Below are 21,114 nucleotides of genomic sequence, written 5' to 3' on the forward strand. Positions count from 1 at the left end.
TAGGGTAATAAATCCCTCCTCTCCCATTTAATAGATGATGTTTTTGACAGAAGATTTTGTCTTTTGAAGATGCTGCAATAATAATTAAGTTTTTGACAGAAGGTTGTGAAGTTGGTATAATATATCATGTTTTTGTCAGAAGGTTTTGTCTTTTGAAGATGCTGAATCCCCCCTCAGCATTCCAGAGCTTATCCGGCTGTTCTGTGAAAATTGTGAAGTGTCTCACACAAACATTCTGTTCTTTTAAAATAATATAAATGAAAATCTACCTCACAAAAATAAAAATTTTATAAAATAGCTTACAAAAAAAAAAAAAAAAAAATCAACTGAACCAAACATATCAGTTAAAATAAAATGGAGTCACAAAAAATTGCAATCAGTTAAATATTTATAGAGTTGAAGAAAAAACATACTGCGAAGCAACGCAATGTATGAAACGGGTTCACAAAAATTATATTACATGTTTAGAGAGTCTGCATCTGACTTTCCACATCTTTAAAAAATAAAGTTCCTAACCTGATGTAGCCATCCATACATCCTATTTCCTGAATGTCTCTCAGCCACAGGGCTGTGTGTGTGTGTGAGAGAGAGAGAGAGAGAGAGAGAGAGAGAGAGAGAGAGCGAGAGAGAGCGAGAGAGCGAGAGAGCGAGAGAGAGTCGGATAAATAACCATACCAAGATCTCTCCTAATGTATTTTCTAGGAAGATACAACTGTATTTAATTTTATTTAGATCTAATTTCAACATTTAAGATCATGCTTTAAAATAAAATGAGTATGAACAACATTGGCTCTGGAAAGGCATTAGCCGACTAACTTTACATGTGCAGTGACATGATGCTCAGAGGTTCATCTGGTAACTCCTCTCGTCTCTGTGTGGGTCTGAAACACCATTTCATAAAGGAGGAGGCTCATGTGCTGTATTTCATGTCAGACTGTCACACTCAGGCGACTCCTGCGAATGAACTACATTCCAAAAACATTATAATCCGTAAAATACATTAAGAGAGATCTACAGCGGTATGGTTCTTCATCTGAACCTGTCACACACACACACACACACACACAGCCCTGAGGCGATGCTTTGAGAGACATTCAGGAAATTAGGAACTTTAATTCAAAAAAATGTTAAAGATGTGAAAAGTTAGATGCAGACTCTCTAAACATGATGATTTTTGTGAACCTATATCATACATTGCGTTGCTTTTAAGCATTGTTTTTTATTCAACTCTATAAATATTTAACTGATTGCAATTTTTTGTGACTTTTTCATTTTAAAAATGTAATTTTTAAATGTAATGTAATTTTTCATTTTATTTCAACTGAAATGTTTGGTTTAGTGGATTTTTTACAAAGCTATTTTATAAACATTCAAATTTTGTGAGGTAGATTTTCATTTATATTATTTTAAAAGAACAGAATGTTTGTGTGAGAGACACTTCACAATTTTCACAGTACAGCCGGATAAGCTCTGGAATGCTGAGGGGGGTCCTGATAACAGCATCAAAACCTTGTGACAAAAACATGATTTACATTTATGCATTTGGCAGACGCTTTAATCCAAAGCAACTTGCATTGCAAATTTTTTTTTTAAGGTACACATTTTTTACATTTCTGTCAGTTCTTGCTTTCCTTGGGAATCGAACCCATGACCTTGGCATTGCTAGCGCCATGCTCTACTGTTTGAGCTACTGCAAAGCGATATATTATATGATATATTATACCAACTTCAAAACCCCAAACCTTCTGTCAAAAACATGACATATTATACCGGAGAAGAGGGGAGGTCCCCAAGGTCAAACGTTAGTTCTGCCCTATTCTGAAAGTCCCACTCCCGGAATTTCAACCTGGGTCAGTTAGGTCAGTTTTGTTCATTAGTCTTTAGATTTTTGTTGTTTTTGCATGAAACATGGTTTATGAAATAACTATAAAGTATATAAGACTATAAAGAAATATATGCTGTTAAGAGATGGAAATTGAAAATGGTCTGGTGATTTGTTCCAATGAATTGTGCATTAAGTGTCAGTGATTTGACACCCCCCACCCAAAAACACACACACACACACACAAAAACCTGATTTGGACGAAATGACAGAGTATTTCTGTGCCAAATACACTTCTTCGGGATTCTTCTATTAACTCTTTTAAACTAAAGTTACATACAATTATTTCCTCACTGCACAACTTACATTTTACAGACTCCATCTAAATATTAGAAAGTCAAGCAAATATTTCAATTTTGATGTCAGCGGTGGGTGAGCCTTCTGCAAGCATGCGTTTCAATCAGACGGAGCACATATAATAGGAGAGTAATAATTCTAAATATACTATTAAATATAATATACTAATATTAATTTTTCTAAAATATTTGTTGCTTGTGAACACACACATGCCATATGTAGAAATTCAAACCTTCAGGTAAGTGGATTTTTATGAGTAGCAGTAGGGTAATCAAATGCCTAACAATTAATGTGCTTTTGTTTTTATTCATTTTCATTATTAGTTTAGTAAATGTAACTGCTGCTTTGAGAAGCATTATTTTGTTTTTAGATTACAATAATGTTAGAATGTAGGCTAATGTGATTTGACCCCTTTTTGCACATAAATAGGCTATCACAGACTACATGGCTATATTGACAATATTTGCTTCTGTAGCCTTCAATATGAACATTATTTTTAGGGCAATGTTCGGCAGGATGTGAATAACATTTTTAAAATTAAATGCAGATTTTTAATCAATTCAAATAGTTATTAAAATATTATTAAAAATTATTATATAAAAAAAGCCCATATTGCCCAACACAACACTATTGCAAGGTTTAAAATCTTTATTTTAAACCTTGCCATGTTTCAGCTAAGCAGTTATTATACATATGTAACTTCTTAAATGGTTATTTAAAAATAGTAGCTCTTCAATCCTGCATAGGCCTACTAATTCAGTTAAATTTACTAAGTTTTTTATACCATGATCAAACATACCTGAGCAGGGGCTGTGAGATCACCTCCTGTAACCTAAAATAGGGCATTGTTTATAGGGACAGCCATGTAGTGATGTCCAAAACCATAGTGGACTTTTTCGACTGCACTCATTTTATCCCACAATAGCCTACCAAAACAACAAGCGTTCAATTGCCTACACTTAACGACTGTCCGAATTCATTCATTCCCGAAGTTATCTGTATTAGTGTACTTGAGCTAAACTAGGACAATAGGCCTCCAGGACCGAGTTTCAGGAACCCTAAGTTAAACAATCGTACACAAAATTGATCGCGACATAGTGGATTACTCACATGCTCGATGTCTTCAGTCTTTTCAGCCAGCAAACACCAGAAACGAAACACTGTAGGCCATTGAACAGTACAGAAATGAACATGTGGGAAAAAAATAACTAAAGTGTATTTTATAGTAAAACGACACTGTAATGTTAACTGCTCATCAACTCACCTCAGAAGACTCGCGCACGGTGTTGTGCCTATTCGACTGCCTGCCTGACTGCCAGAATCAGACTGCCCTTAGCGTGCACGCGCATGAATGAATTTCGGTGCAGCCAATGAATGTAGTGTAACCCTTTCATTTCTAATTATTCGTAATTATTGTATGTAGTTATTGTGTCCTTATGCTGATAAACATTGATTGTTAAATGTCTCGAGAACATACTTAATTGTTTTGTATTTTCGACATTCAATTTAAAAAAGACGAATAAATAAATAAATAATAGGCCTACATAATACGTTTCCTCTTCTTGTAACGTTAAAAAAGCGCTAAGAAATAGTGAAAATTAGTCTAAAGTTGAACTGAAACTAAGATTCAGTTCATATAGAGATTTGGTGTTGTTGTTTTATTGGGTTTATCAACACAAATTATAAGGGAATGTGTGAATTAACCCTAACACTCTAAAGACATTTTGTGTTTTCTAAAAACACAAGACATTTTGTGTGTGTGCCCCCCCCCCCCCAATCATGTTAGTGCCAAGTGTGCATTTGAATAGGAATCATAATATTCCACAGTATTATTATATTTAGCTAAAACTATAACTAAAAGTGTTGAAATAATTTTAGCAACATATTTGTTATTATTCATTTAAAATAGAGGAAAGTTAATTTTATAGAACCAATTACCGTATGTGTGTGTGTGTGAGAGAGAGAGAGAGAGAGAGAGAGAGAGTGTGTGTGTGTGTGTGTGTGTGTGTGTGTGTGTGTGTGTGTGTGTGTGTGTGTGTGTGTGTGTGTGTGTATGAGCCATGAGGAAAACAGCTTATAAATTATATAAATTAATTTATTATTGAATTATTTTTTAAAAGATGTGGAAAGTTAGATGCAGACTCTCTAAACATGTAAGATGATTTTTGTGAACCGTTTCATATATTGCACTATGAATTTTGGTCTCTGGTCACTAGCTTCTCGTGACCTGTGAGGCCCTATAGCGTATTTCACGGCAGACTGTCACGCGTGTCCAACCCGGTGGATGAGTTACGTTTCAAAAGGGGCGAATTGTGCCATATATTAGGAGAGATCTGATGTGGAATGGTTATTTATCGCAACCACGTATCGGGAATACACGCACATACACACCCCCATACGCAACCATGTCATGGTATACACTGTCGTAATTCAGCATTTTTTCAATTTTGAATTTGTGTGATAATTGAATAATTTCCACTTTTTTGTCATGGTATACACTGTCGCAATTCAGTATTTTTGTCCATTTTGAATTTGTGTGATAATTGAATAATTTCCACTTTTTGTCATAGTATACACTGTCGTAATTCAGCATTTTTGTCAATTTTGAATTTGTGTGATAATTGAATAAATTCCACTTCTATGTCATGGTATACACTGTCGTAATTCAGTATTTTTGTCCATTTTGAATTTGTGTGATAATTGAATAATTTCCACTTTTTTGTCAAGGTATACACTGTCGTAATTTAGTATTTTTGTCCATTTTGAATTTGTGTGATAATTGAATAATTTCCACTTTTTGTCATAGTATACACTGTCGTAATTCAGTATTTTTGTCAATTTTGAATTTGTGTGATAATTGAATAATTTCCACTTCTATGTCATGGTATACACTGTCGTAATTCAGTATTTTTGTCCATTTTGAATTCGTGTGATAATTGAATAATTTCCACTTTTTTGTCATGGTATACACTGTCGTAATTCAGTATTTTTGTCAATTTTGAATTTGTGTGATAATTGAATAATTTCCACTTTTTTGTCATGGTATACACTGTCGTAATTCAGTATTTTTGTCCATTTTGAATTTGTGTGATAATTGAATAATTTCCACTTTTTTGGCATGGTATACACTGTCGTAATTCAGTATTTTTGTCCATTTTGAATTTGTGTGATAATTGAATAATTTCCACTTTTGGCATAGTATACACTGTCGTAATTAAGTATTTTTGTCAATTTTGAATTTGTGTGATAATTGAATAATTTCCACTTTTTGGCATGGTATACACTGTCGTAAATAAGTATTTTTGTCAATTTTGAATTTGTGTTATAATTGAATAATTTCCACTTTTTTGTCATGGTATACACTGTCGTAATTCAGTATTTTTGTCCATTTTGAATTCGTGTGATAATTGAAAAATTTCAACTTTTTTGTCATAGTATACACTGTCGTAATTCAGCATTTTTGTCCATTTTGAATTTGTGTGATAATTGAATAATTTCCACTTTTTTGTCATGGTATACACTGTCGTAATTCAGCATTTTTTTTCAATTTTGTTATTTGTGTGATAATTGAATAATTTCCACTTTTTTGTCATGGTATACACTGTCGTAATTCAGCATTTTTGTCAATTTTGAATTTGTGTGATAATTGAATAAATTCCACTTCTATGTCATGGTATACACTGTCGTAATTCAGTATTTTTGTCCATTTTGAATTTGTGTGATAATTGAATAATTTCCACTTTTTGGCATAGTATACACTGTCGTAATTCAGTATTTTTGTCAATTTTGAATTTGTGTGATAATTGAATAATTTCCACTTTTTTGGCATGGTATACACTGTCGTAATTCAGTATTTTTGTCAATTTTGAATTTGTGTGATAATTGAATAATTTCCACTTTTTTGGCATGGTATACACTGTCGTAATTCAGTATTTTTGTCCATTTTGAATTCGTGTGATAATTGAAAAATTTCAACTTTTTTGTCATAGTATACATTGTCGTAATTCAGCATTTTTGTCAATTTTGAATTTGTGTGATAATTGAATAAATTCCACTTCTATGTCATGGTATACACTGTCGTAATTCAGTATTTTTGTCCATTTTGAATTTGTGTGATAATTGAATAATTTCCACTTTTTTGGCATGGTATACACTGTCGTAATTCAGCATTTTGGTCAATTTTGAATTTGTGTGATAATTGAATAAATTCCACTTCTATGTCATGGTATACACTGTCGTAATTCAGTATTTCTGTCCATTTTGAATTTGTGTGATAATTGAATAATTTCAACTTTTTGTCATGGTATACACCGTCGTAATTCAGCATTTTTGTCAATTTTGAATTTGTGTGATAATTGAATAATTTCCACTTTTTGTCATAGTATACACTGTCGTAATTCAGCATTTTTGTCAATTTTGAATTTGTGTGATAATTGAAAAAATTCCACTTCTATGTCATGGTATACACTGTCGTAATTCAGTATTTTTGTCCATTTTGAATTTGTGTGATAATTGAATAATTTCCACTTTTTTGGCATGGTATACACTGTCGTAATTCAGTATTTCTGTCCATTTTGAATTTGTGTGATAATTGAATAATTTCCACTTTTTGTCATGGTATGCACCGTCGTAATTCAGCATTTTTGTCAATTTTGAATTTGTGTGATAATTGAATAAATTCCACTTCTATGTCATGGTATACACTGTCGTAATTCAGTATTTCTGTCCATTTTGAATTTGTGTGATAATTGAATAATTTCCACTTTTTGTCATGGTATGCACCGTCGTAATTCAGCATTTTTGTCAATTTTGAATTTGTGTGATAATTGAATAATTTCCACTTTTTTGTCATGGTATACACTGTCTTAATTCAGTTTTTTGTCAATTTTGAATTTGTGTGATAATTGAATAATTTCCACTTTTTGGTCATGGTATACACTGTCATAATTAAGTATTTTTGTCAATTTTGAATTTGTGTGATAATTGAATAATTTCCACTTTTTTGTCATGGTATACACTGTCGTAATTCAGTATTTTTGTCAATTTTGAATTTGTGTGATAATTGAATAATTTCCACTTTTCTGTCATGGTATACACTGTCGTAATTCAGCATTTTTGTCAATTTTGAATTTGTGTGATAATTGAATAATTTCCACTTTTTTGTCATGGTATACACTGTCGTAATTCAGTATTTTTGTCCATTTTGAATTTGTGTGATAATTGAATAATTTCCACTTTTTGTCATAGTATACACTGTCGTAATTCAGCATTTTTGTCAATTTTGAATTTGTGTGATAATTGAATAAATTCCACTTCTATGTCATGGTATACACTGTCGTAATTCAGTATTTTTGTCCATTTTGAATTTGTGTGATAATTGAATAATTTCCACTTTTTTGTCATGGTATACACTGTCGTAATTTAGTATTTTTGTCCATTTTGAATTTGTGTGATAATTGAATAATTTCCACTTTTTTGTCATGGTATACACTGTCGTAATTCAGTATTTTTGTCAATTTTGAATTCGTGTGATAATTGAATAATTTCCACTTTTTTGTCATGGTATACACTGTCGTAATTTAGTATTTTTGTCAATTTTGAATTTGTGTGATAATTGAATAATTTCCACTTTTTTGTCATGGTATACACTGTCGTAATTCAGCATTTTTTTCAATTTTGAATTTGTGTGATAATTGAATAATTTCCACTTTTTTGTCATGGTATACACTGTCTTAATTCAGTTTTTTGTCAATTTTGAATTTGTGTGATAATTGAATAATTTCCACTTTTTGGCATAGTATACACTGTCGTAATTCAGTATTTTTGTCAATTTTGAATTTGTGTGATAATTGAATAATTTCCACTTTTTTGGCATGGTATACACTGTCGTAATTCAGTATTTTTGTCAATTTTGAATTTGTGTGATAATTGAATAATTTCCACTTTTTTGGCATGGTATACACTGTCGTAATTCAGTATTTTTGTCCATTTTGAATTCGTGTGATAATTGAAAAATTTCAACTTTTTTGGCATGGTATACACTGTCGTAATTCAGCATTTTGGTCAATTTTGAATTTGTGTGATAATTGAATAAATTCCACTTCTATGTCATGGTATACACTGTCGTAATTCAGTATTTCTGTCCATTTTGAATTTGTGTGATAATTGAATAATTTCCACTTTTTGTCATGGTATGCACCGTCGTAATTCAGCATTTTTGTCAATTTTGAATTTGTGTGATAATTGAATAATTTCCACTTTTTTGTCATGGTATACACTGTCTTAATTCAGTTTTTTGTCAATTTTGAATTTGTGTGATAATTGAATAATTTCCACTTTTTGGTCATGGTATACACTGTCATAATTAAGTATTTTTGTCAATTTTGAATTTGTGTGATAATTGAATAATTTCCACTTTTTTGTCATGGTATACACTGTCGTAATTCAGTATTTTTGTCAATTTTGAATTTGTGTGATAATTGAATAATTTCCACTTTTCTGTCATGGTATACACTGTCGTAATTCAGCATTTTTGTCCATTTTGAATTTGTGTGATAATTGAATAATTTCCACTTTTTTGTCATGGTATACACTGTCGTAATTTAGTATTTTTGTCCATTTTGAATTTGTGTGATAATTGAATAATTTCCACTTTTTTGTCATGGTATACACTGTCGTAATTCAGTATTTTTGTCAATTTTGAATTCGTGTGATAATTGAATAATTTCCACTTTTTTGTCATGGTATACACTGTCGTAATTTAGTATTTTTGTCAATTTTGAATTTGTGTGATAATTGAATAATTTCCACTTTTTTGTCATGGTATACACTGTCGTAATTCAGCATTTTTTTCAATTTTGAATTTGTGTGATAATTGAATAATTTCCACTTTTTTGTCATGGTATACACTGTCTTAATTCAGTTTTTTGTCAATTTTGAATTTGTGTGATAATTGAATAATTTCCACTTTTTGGCATAGTATACACTGTCGTAATTAAGTATTTTTGTCAATTTTGAATTTGTGTGATAATTGAATAATTTCCACTTTTTGGCATGGTATACACTGTCGTAAATAAGTATTTTTGTCAATTTTGAATTTGTGTTATAATTGAATAATTTCCACTTTTTTGTCATGGTATACACTGTCGTAATTCAGTATTTTTGTCCATTTTGAATTCGTGTGATAATTGAAAAATTTCAACTTTTTTGTCATAGTATACACTGTCGTAATTCAGCATTTTTGTCCATTTTGAATTTGTGTGATAATTGAATAATTTCCACTTTTTTGTCATGGTATACACTGTCGTAATTCAGCATTTTTTTCAATTTTGTTATTTGTGTGATAATTGAATAATTTCCACTTTTTTGTCATGGTATACACTGTCGTAATTCAGCATTTTTGTCAATTTTGAATTTGTGTGATAATTGAATAAATTCCACTTCTATGTCATGGTATACACTGTCGTAATTCAGTATTTTTGTCCATTTTGAATTTGTGTGATAATTGAATAATTTCCACTTTTTGGCATAGTATACACTGTCGTAATTCAGTATTTTTGTCAATTTTGAATTTGTGTGATAATTGAATAATTTCCACTTTTTTGGCATGGTATACACTGTCGTAATTCAGTATTTTTGTCAATTTTGAATTTGTGTGATAATTGAATAATTTCCACTTTTTTGGCATGGTATACACTGTCGTAATTCAGTATTTTTGTCAATTTTGAATTTGTGTGATAATTGAAAAATTTCAACTTTTTTGTCATAGTATACACTGTCGTAATTCAGCATTTTTGTCAATTTTGAATTTGTGTGATAATTGAATAAATTCCACTTCTATGTCATGGTATACACTGTCGTAATTCAGTATTTTTGTCCATTTTGAATTTGTGTGATAATTGAATAATTTCCACTTTTTTGGCATGGTATACACTGTCGTAATTCAGCATTTTGGTCAATTTTGAATTTGTGTGATAATTGAATAAATTCCACTTCTATGTCATGGTATACACTGTCGTAATTCAGTATTTTTGTCCATTTTGAATTTGTGTGATAATTGAATAATTTCCACTTTTTTGTCATGGTATACACCGTCGTAATTCAGCATTTTTGTCAATTTTGAATTTGTGTGATAATTGAATAATTTCCACTTTTTGTCATAGTATACACTGTCGTAATTCAGCATTTTTGTCAATTTTGAATTTGTGTGATAATTGAATAAATTCCACGTCTATGTCATGGTATACACTGTCGTAATTCAGTATTTTTGTCCATTTTGAATTTGTGTGATAATTGAATAATTTCCACTTTTTTGTCATGGTATACACTGTCGTAATTTAGTATTTTTGTCCATTTTGAATTTGTGTGATAATTGAATAATTTCCACTTTTTTGTCATGGTATACACTGTCGTAATTCAGTATTTTTGTCAATTTTGAATTCGTGTGATAATTGAATAATTTCCACTTTTTTGTCATGGTATACACTGTCGTAATTTAGTATTTTTGTCAATTTTGAATTTGTGTGATAATTGAATAATTTCCACTTTTTTGTCATGGTATACACTGTCGTAATTCAGCATTTTTTTCAATTTTGAATTTGTGTGATAATTGAATAATTTCCACTTTTTTGTCATGGTATACACTGTCTTAATTCAGTTTTTTGTCAATTTTGAATTTGTGTGATAATTGAATAATTTCCACTTTTTGGCATAGTATACACTGTCGTAATTAAGTATTTTTGTCAATTTTGAATATGTGTGATAATTGAATAATTTCCACTTTTTTGTCATAGTATACACTGTCGTAATTCAGTATTTTTGTCAATTTTGAATTTGTGTGATAATTGAATAATTTCCACTTTTTTGTCATGGTATACACTGTCGTAATTCAGCATTTTTTTCAATTTTGAATTTGTGTGATAATTGAATAATTTCCACTTTTTTGTCATGGTATACACTGTCGTAATTCAGTATTTTTGTCCATTTTGAATTTGTGTGATAATTGAATAAATTCCACTTCTATGTCATGGTATACACTGTCGTAATTCAGTATTTCTGTCCATTTTGAATTTGTGTGATAATTGAATAATTTCAACTTTTTGTCATGGTATACACTGTCGTAATTCAGTATTTTTGTCAATTTTGAATTTGTGTGATAATTGAATAATTTCCACTTTTTGGCATGGTATACACTGTCGTAAATAAGTATTTTTGTCAATTTTGAATTTGTGTGATAATTGAATAATTTCCACTTTTTTGTCATGGTATACACTGTCGTAATTCAGTATTTTTGTCCATTTTGAATTCGTGTGATATTTGAATAATTTCAACTTTTTTGTCATAGTATACACTGTCATAATTCAGCATTTTTGTCTATTTTGAATTTGTGTGATAATTGAATAATTTCCACTTTTTTGGCATGGTATACACTGTCGTAATTCAGTATTTTTGTCAATTTTGAATTTGTGTGATAATTGAATAATTTCCACTTTTTTGTCATGGTATACACTGTCGTAATTCAGTATTTTTGTCCATTTTGAATTTGTGTGATAATTGAATAATTTCCACTTTTTTGTCATGGTATACACTGTCGTAATTCAGTATTTTTGTCCATTTTGAATTTGTGTGATAATTGAATAATTTCCACTTTTTGTCATAGCATACACTGTCGTAATTCAGTATTTTTGTCCATTTTGAATTTGTGTGATAATTGAATAAATTCCACTTCTATGTCATGGTGTACACTGTCGTAACTCAGTATTTTTGTCCATTTTGAATTTGTGTGATAATTGAATAATTTCCACTTTTATGTCATGGTATACACTGTCGTAATTTAGCATTTTTGTCAATTTTGAATTTGTGGGATAACTGAATAATTTCCACTTTTTTGTCATGGTATACACTGTCGTAATTCAGTATTTTTGTCAATTTTGAATTCGTGTGATAATTGAATAATTTCCACTTTTTTGTCATGGTATACACTGTCGTAATTTAGTATTTTTGTCAATTTTGAATTTGTGTGATAATTGAATAATTTCCACTTTTTTGTCATGGTATACACTGTCGTAATTCAGCATTTTTTTCAATTTTGAATTTGTGTGATAATTGAATAATTTCCACTTTTTTGTCATGGTATACACTGTCTTAATTCAGTTTTTTGTCAATTTTGAATTTGTGTGATAATTGAATAATTTCCACTTTTTGGCATAGTATACACTGTCGTAATTAAGTATTTTTGTCAATTTTGAATATGTGTGATAATTGAATAATTTCCACTTTTTTGTCATAGTATACACTGTCGTAATTCAGTATTTTTGTCAATTTTGAATTTGTGTGATAATTGAATAATTTCCACTTTTTTGTCATGGTATACACTGTCGTAATTCAGCATTTTTTTCAATTTTGAATTTGTGTGATAATTGAATAATTTCCACTTTTTTGTCATGGTATACACTGTCGTAATTCAGTATTTTTGTCCATTTTGAATTTGTGTGATAATTGAATAAATTCCACTTCTATGTCATGGTATACACTGTCGTAATTCAGTATTTTTGTCAATTTTGAATTGGTGTGATAATTGAATAATTTCCACTTTTTTGTCATGGTATACACTGTCGTAATTCAGTATTTTTGTCCATTTTGAATTTGTGTGATAATTGAATAAATTCCACTTCTATGTCATGGTATACACTGTCGTAATTCAGTATTTCTGTCCATTTTGAATTTGTGTGATAATTGAATAATTTCAACTTTTTGTCATGGTATACACTGTCGTAATTCAGTATTTTTGTCAATTTTGAATTTGTGTGATAATTGAATAATTTCCACTTTTTGGCATGGTATACACTGTCGTAAATAACTATTTTTGTCAATTTTGAATTTGTGTGATAATTGAATAATTTCCACTTTTTTGTCATGGTATACACTGTCGTAATTCAGTATTTTTGTCCATTTTGAATTCGTGTGATATTTGAATAATTTCAACTTTTTTGTCATAGTATACACTGTCATAATTCAGCATTTTTGTCTATTTTGAATTTGTGTGATAATTGAATAATTTCCACTTTTTTGGCATGGTATACACTGTCGTAATTCAGTATTTTTGTCAATTTTGAATTTGTGTGATAATTGAATAATTTCCACTTTTTTGTCATGGTATACACTGTCGTAATTCAGTATTTTTGTCCATTTTGAATTTGTGTGATAATTGAATAATTTCCACTTTTTTGTCATGGTATACACTGTCGTAATTCAGTATTTTTGTCCATTTTGAATTTGTGTGATAATTGAATAATTTCCACTTTTTGTCATAGCATACACTGTCGTAATTCAGTATTTTTGTCCATTTTGAATTTGTGTGATAATTGAATAATTTCCACTTCTATGTCATGGTATACACTGTCGTAATTCAGTATTTTTGTCCATTTTGAATTTGTGTGATAATTGAATAAATTCCACTTCTATGTCATGGTATACACTGTCGTAACTCAGTATTTTTGTCCATTTTGAATTTGTGTGATAATTGAATAATTTCAACTTTTTGTCATGGTATACACTGTCGTAATTCAGTATTTTTGTCAATTTTGAATTTGTGTGATAATTGAATAATTTCCACTTTTTGGCATGGTATACACTGTCGTAAATAAGTATTTTTGTCAATTTTGAATTTGTGTGATAATTGAATAATTTCCACTTTTTTGTCATGGTATACACTGTCGTAATTCAGTATTTTTGTCCATTTTGAATTCGTGATATTTGAATAATTTCTACTTTTTTGTCATAGTATACACTGTCATAATTCAGCATTTTTGTCTATTTTGAATTTGTGTGATAATTGAATAATTTCCACTTTTTTGTCATGGTATACACTGTCGTAATTCAGTATTTTTGTCAATTTTGAATTTGTGTGATAATTGAATAATTTCCACTTTTTTGTCATGGTATACACTGTCGTAATTCAGTATTTTTGTCCATTTTGAATTTGTGTGATAATTGAATAATTTCCACTTTTTGGCATGGTATACACTGTCGTAAATAAGTATTTTTGTCAATTTTGAATTTGTGTGATAATTGAATAATTTCCACTTTTTTGTCATGGTATACACTGTCGTAATTCAGTATTTTTGTCCATTTTGAATTCGTGATATTTGAATAATTTCAACTTTTTTGTCATAGTATACACTGTCATAATTCAGCATTTTTGTCTATTTTGAATTTGTGTGATAATTGAATAATTTCCACTTTTTTGGCATGGTATACACTGTCGTAATTCAGTATTTTTGTCAATTTTGAATTTGTGTGATAATTGAATAATTTCCACTTTTTTGTCATGGTATACACTGTCGTAATTCAGTATTTTTGTCCATTTTGAATTTGTGTGATAATTGAATAATTTCCACTTTTTGTCATAGCATACACTGTCGTAACTCAGTATTTTTGTCCATTTTGAATTTGTGTGATAATTGAATAATTTCCACTTTTATGTCATGGTATACACTGTCGTAATTTAGCATTTTTGTCAATTTTGAATTTGTGGGATAACTGAATAATTTCCACTTTTATGTCATAATATACACTGTTGTAATTGTGTATTTTTGTTAATTTTGATTTTTGTGATAATTGAATAAATTCACTTTTATGTAATAGTATATACACTGTCGTAATTGTGTATTTTTGTTCATTTTGATTTTTGTGATAATTAAATAAATGCACTTTTATGTAATAGTATACACTGTCGTATTTTTTAATTTTTGTCCATTTTTATTTTTATGTGATAATTTAATAAATTCACTTTTATGTAATAGTAAACACTGTTGTAATTGTGTATTTTTGTTCATTTTGATTTGTGATAATTGAATAAATTCACTTTTATGTAATAGTATACACTGTTGTAATCGTGTATTTGGTAGTTTAGATTTACTAAAACTAAAATCTAATTGACTCTTAAGCATTTGCCAATTAAAAGCCAAACATTGACTTTTTTGGCCGGACAATGTATTGTACATTTTTAAAAAAAGAAACCCACACAGAAGATTAAATCATGCAATTTATTTGGTGAAAGACAGGCCTCAAGTATGGCATGCAAAAAAAACTCCAGAGGACTTTCTGATGGTTAAATCAGCACTTAACTGCATTCATTTTCCAGAGCAACACTTCTGTCTCTCAGGACACTGGCCATTATTGCAACCGTTCTAGGCACATAGTCGGGTTGAGGCAGTCACCACGAGGCTTCACTGCAGGGATACAGACACACAGCTTTAGTCAGTTTATAGCAGCATTCAATCTTCGATACAGAGAACTAAACATTGCTTATAGAGCGAATTGTACTCCAAGTACTAGAGAGCATGCTGCGATGCCATTTCCCTGCCGGAACTTGTGCCGGAAATGTTTTGTGTTTCCTGACATGAGCCCGTTTATATATTCACTGTCAGTCATCAGTTTCAAGAGTGAACCCCACATGTATATGCAGATATGGGTCTATGTATTAAAGCGTATGTGGCCACTTGTCAAGAATGGAAAACAAATTGTATTCGAATTCTGAACTCATAGGCCTATTATTTTATATTACCTAGACAGCACACTCTTTATAAATCACTAAAAGCAGGCACTAATTTAATGAACAATCTCACAGTCCCATTCAGTGAAGCTGACGACACAATGAATCTCATTTGCATGGATTGGTGCATGTGCAGGACTCAGCACTGGACAACTCGAGCGGCGAGTGGATTCGAACTTTAACGCCGTGATTGGCCTTTGCATTTTAGAAAAGAAAACCTGGTGATCGGCTACATTATTCACCGAAGGGAAAACATACTGGAAACGTAATTTGAGGAGCGCAAAGACCGAAACAAATTAACTAATTATGCAATCATTAAGAAGAAAACTGATCCTAGAGCTAACATGCCAGCAGTTATGGGCAGCTTTTCCCTCTGAAAGCAATCAGTAGCAGAAGCGGCTGTGGTTTGAGTGAGAAAATAACACTCCTTGAAATGATGCTATGGGCAAAATTCAGGTAATTTGAGAAAGAAAAGGTGTGTCAATATAACAAATACTTTAATTGGAGCTCTACACTGATGTCCACATCCATTGCCGCAGCATTTCTCAGCCTTCGGACAGTCACTGTCATCAACACACAACTCCACACACACCCCACGGTCAAGGAATTTGTTTGGACACAATCCTTGCTTTACTGTTACACAAACACAGAGACCAGATGAATGCTGAAAGTCTCATTCTTTGTAATGGAGAAAGAAAAGGAAAGAAAACCCAATCCATGCATAAGTAGAACATACCTTTATACGGCGCTGTGCATGTATGTCCACATCCATTGCTGCAGCATTTCTCATCTTTTGGACAGTCGTTGTCATAGGAACACTTCTCTACACACACTCCTACTCCAAGGTTGTTGTTTGGACACACTCCTGGCTTTGGTTCATCTGTTACGCGTTTGAAAAACAGCATTTCTGAATGACTTAGCATTTAAAACATACATGTGACTGTGCTGGCAAAGTGAGGACAACGAGCACTTTCGAGAGTGTTAGTCATATGCAGTCTCCATTAAAAACCCTTCAAAATGTCACAACCTTTCCATACCTTAAATCCCTGGTAATAGCAAACAAATTAGAAAAATCATGGGCTACTTTTCATTTTTGAACTAACACCAGAGTTCATTTAGAACATGACATGTTTGTACATCGGGATTGTGTCTGAGGTGTTGGATCTGTCAGTCAGCGCAAGCCATTTCTCATGGACAAAGGAAAGGTAATTAAAGAAAAAAAAAAGATTTTAAAGGCATTTAATTGCCATTTGGAGCGCTAGATAAAAGTTTAACCAATTTGTGTGACAAACTTAAGATTATACGTTTCACTGGTTTGGCCTGTAGCTCAATTATCCTGTGCACTTGCCGACTTTTTGCCAACATAGGATATTTTACTCATTTTTTAAAAAAGAAAAAAAAAAGAAAACTTTATATGGAGCTGTACATGCATGTCACATCCATTGCTGCAGCATTTCTCATCATCCAGACAGTCGCTGTCATAGGTACACATCTCAGCACACACTCCAAGTTCGACACACGCACACAATAAATACCTGCATATGGAGCTCTACACTGATGTCCACATCCATTGCTGCAGCATTTCTCAGTATTTGGACAGTCACTGTCATCATTACACAACTCCGCGCACACTCCACGTTTAAAGACTCTGTTGTTTGGACACACTCCTGGCTTTGCTGTTACTCAAACAAGAGACCAGATCACTGAATGTTTATGGTCTTATTCTCTGTAATAGAGAAGAAAACACCCGACTCCATGCGTCAGTATAACATGCCTTCATATGGAGCTCTACACTGATGTCCACATCCATTGCTGCAGCATTTCTCAGTATTCGGACAGTCGCTGTCATCTTCACACAACTCCACGCACACTCCACGCTTAAAGACTCTGTTGTTTGGACACACTCCTGGCTTTGCTGTTATACAAACACAGAGACCAGATCACTGAATGTTTATGGTCTTATTCTATGTAATAGAGAAGAAAACAACCGACTCCATGCGTCAGTATAACATGCCTTCATATGGAGCGGTACACGCATGTCCACATCCATTGCTGCAGCATTTCTCATCGTTCGGACAGTCGCTGTCATAGGAACACAACTCTGCACACACTCCTACTAAAGATGTGTTTCTTGGACAGACTCCTGGCTTTGGTTTCTCTGTTATGAATTTGTATAATAGCATGGCAATGAATGCTAAATGACTCATTGCATATATAAAAAAAGAAAAAAAAGGATGACCCACACACTAATATAAATACCTGTATATGGAGTTGTACACGAATGCCCACATCCATTGCTGCAGCATTTCTCCGCTTTTGGACAGTCACTGTCGTTCACACACGCCTCCACACACACCCCTGTTCCATTGGTTTCACTTGGACACACTCCTGGCTTTGGTTTCTCTGTTATGAATTTAGCATAGGAATTAATGCCGAATAACTCGCGGCACGCAATTTGGCAAAGGCTGGGATTTTTTTTTTTTTACATGCAGCTTGTTAGTGAAGAACAGCTCTGTGACAAGTAGTAAATGCTGCTCAATCTGAGAGCACTCATGCAGAAGTACGCAAGCGCAACTCATTCCAGGAAATCCCCATGTCGTCATACTGTAGCTGAATAAAAACGTTTAAATTCTTAAATTTAGGCCTGTCGAGATAAGCGACTGAAGGTAATTTTAGTGTGACTAAAATAAGTGTCCTCCACACCACTAGTATGAGCTAGCGTTATGGCAAAGTTACACAGCAGTAAGTGAAGCGGAGTCGAGTGTGATTTGAAAGCAAAGGATTTCAAAGGCTGAAGGGGCCTAAAGTATGGGATTACTTCAGATTAGCCGATTAAAAATAAAAATAAAAAAACATTAAAATAAAAAAAATAAAAAGGTGGTTTGTACATCGAAGAGCTTCATTGGCATACCACAGCAGCACATGCTCAATGCATGAACATCTGAGGAGCAAACATGCAGGCTATTCTGGATAATGGGCTGCCGGGAAAAAATAAGCCATAACTGCTGCTCATGTTTTTGCCCATTACAATAACATTGTAGGCAGGATATTAAACCCTGCCTAATACTTTTTGAAGCAAGAGAAGTTGGGTGGCGATATAAACTGATGTAATAAAGTATAAATACCTGTATATGGAGGCATACACGCATGTCCACATCCATTGCTGCAGCACTTCTCAGCTTTCGGACAGTCACTGTCATGGGAACACAACTCGACACACTTGCTTAACACTCCTACTGTAATGTGGTCTCTAGGACACACTCCTGGCTTTACTGATATACACGAACAACAGAAAAACCACAAGTCACTGACGGCCTTATTCACTATTCAACAAACAAAAAGTGCCCCAGAATGACAATGTCAGGATTCATCAGGCTCAAACTGTGAAAGAATGGTTGAGAGGGAGCATGAAGGATAATTTTACACATCGGCTCCCGAGTCCAGACCTTAAATTCACTGAAAGTCCTTGGGATGTGCTGGAGCAGACTTTACAGGGTGCTGGACTCTTGCATTGTCAATACATATTCTTGAACAAAAATATATAAACCTCTTGATGAAAATGAATGCGGGGTGTATGGTGCATCCAGAAAATATTCACAGCGCTTCACTTTTTAGAATTGAGGAAATTATGAAGCCATTTAGGAAGAAGTCTAACATAAGATGTAGATGTCTAACACTTATTAATAATAAAATAAAAATACTCTTGTAGGCTACGAGAGAAAAATAAAATACACACCTTTACTTAGAACTACAGACATGCATCTGCAGCCTACTGTACATTTAATGTAGGCCTACCCAAAAGTCATGTTTTGTATAGGGATTCTAATAATGTACATATATTTCTTTGCGCTGTGTAACGAAATTAAAAGACCTCACCTGTTTCTAATACTTCGGCATCAGTTGTGCGCAAGCATGAGGAAAACAAAACAGAAATACAAGGTTATTCAATATAATGTCCTAAGAGTGCGTAAAGACAAAATTTGTATTTAGCTTATTTACATTTTCTTAGCGCTGTATAATGAGGTTAAAATAGTTTACCTGTGGATGGTTCCTCAGGGACTCTTAATGTGCAGCATACAGAGGGACACAATAAAACAACGACCAACAAGCAGAACAGTCGAGCTGCCATCCTCTCAACCAGCAATCTCACAATGACTGCAGGAAAATCAGCTGAATTAGAGGATATGGGGATTTTAAACGCGAAACGGGTTAAACGATTAAGTCTTGTGCAAATTAAACCCTACTCACTTTCCTGTATCTTTCCAGCAGTAGCTAGACTCTTGAAGACCGATTACCTGTTCAGGTGTGTTTGATTAGGGAAGCTGCGTTCAGGCAATTATTATAGCCTACAGCTGAATTGGGATAGTTCAAATGAACTCTGTAAACTATAGGCTTCGTTCGAAACCGCGTACTCATTGAGTAGGTACTTTATTTCAATAAGTTCTTCACCTAAAAGCGCTAAAAGAGTAGTAGGCTACTCGCCTGATCACGCATGTGGGCCCTGGCGTTGATCACAACAAACCGTGATCATAATCTGATTACCAAAAAACCAATGGAGGACCAAATTACTCAAAATGAAATAATTCAATAAATAATGATTTCAATAAAACAACAATTAAATGTACCAGTTTATTCAGAAAAAAATTAAATAATTTATTAAATAATTTATTTATTAAATATTAATTAGATAATTAAATAAATAAATGTGTCTATTTATTTTGTAAAATTACATGAAATTGTTTAGTATATTTCACAATTACCTCTTTCAAACACACTATTGTCGTGTTTAAAAATCTATTTTTTCATTATTTATTGTGCTTTTTCAAAAAGCCGTTTTTTATAATAATATGCTGCATTTACAAACTTGACACCTATTTGACGAATCATTCTAGCCTGACGAGCCAGACCCACATCAAGATGTTTGGTCTGGAAACTCACCAGGGCTCAATCCGAGGGGCGGAATAAACGGTTGTCTTTCAAACTCCCTCTGCACGCGATAGGATAGCGCTACCACCAACCAGAGCAACGAAGGTGAATCAGAGCTTGTTGATAGATTAAACATTCACCGTATCCGGTTGGCTAAACTCCGAACACATCTTCCCTTTTTAAGAATGACTTCAGTGCCGTTCTTTGTTCTTTTCTCAGAGAAAAGCTTAACTCCAAGTCTTCCAGAGTCCCGGTCAAAGCTGATTCGAAAGACCGCCATTCGCCAGTTTCTGTGTTTACTAGAATCACGCAAAACACAACTCGGCCGTCGTCATCATGGCCCCGCCCACCGACTCTATACACGATGTGATTGGCCCAGCAAGAGTTTGTTTACAGCTCAGAAGGGTATTGAGAGGTGCTAGACGACACTCGCTGGCAGATTAGGGTGCGTCTA

The 21,114-nt window shown here is 32.6% G+C and overlaps 1 protein-coding gene across 1 annotated transcript; it reads right to left on the reverse strand.

Annotated features, from left to right (window-relative positions):
- Nucleotides 1–15,211: 15,211 nt before the first annotated feature.
- On the reverse strand, nt 15,212–19,162 carry LOC137039739 (WAP four-disulfide core domain protein 3-like). The gene is made up of 8 exons (XM_067415016.1): nt 19,159–19,162; nt 18,860–19,006; nt 17,994–18,137; nt 17,771–17,892; nt 17,509–17,530; nt 17,270–17,410; nt 16,471–16,614; nt 15,212–15,411 (listed from the first exon to the last, which is right to left on the reverse strand). Exons 1-8 carry the CDS (start codon nt 19,160–19,162, stop codon nt 15,356–15,358), a joined length of 780 nt encoding a protein of 259 aa, XP_067271117.1. The 3' UTR covers nt 15,212–15,355.
- Nucleotides 19,163–21,114: the final 1,952 nt, after the last annotated feature.

This window comes from Pseudorasbora parva, chromosome 14 (genome assembly GCF_024679245.1).
Source record: "Pseudorasbora parva isolate DD20220531a chromosome 14, ASM2467924v1, whole genome shotgun sequence".
In the NCBI taxonomy this organism is placed as follows: Eukaryota; Metazoa; Chordata; class Actinopteri; order Cypriniformes; family Gobionidae; genus Pseudorasbora; species Pseudorasbora parva.

Bases quoted from the DNA above. Each gene is read 5' to 3' on its own strand.
- LOC137039739 (XM_067415016.1), bottom strand. The intron at 18,138-18,859 runs GTATTTATACTT...AATTCATAACAG, and splicing joins GTGTATGCCTCCATATACAG to AGAAACCAAAGCCAGGAGTG. The intron at 15,412-16,470 runs GTATGTTCTACT...GTATCCCTGCAG, and splicing joins ATGCACAGCGCCGTATAAAG to TGAAGCCTCGTGGTGACTGC.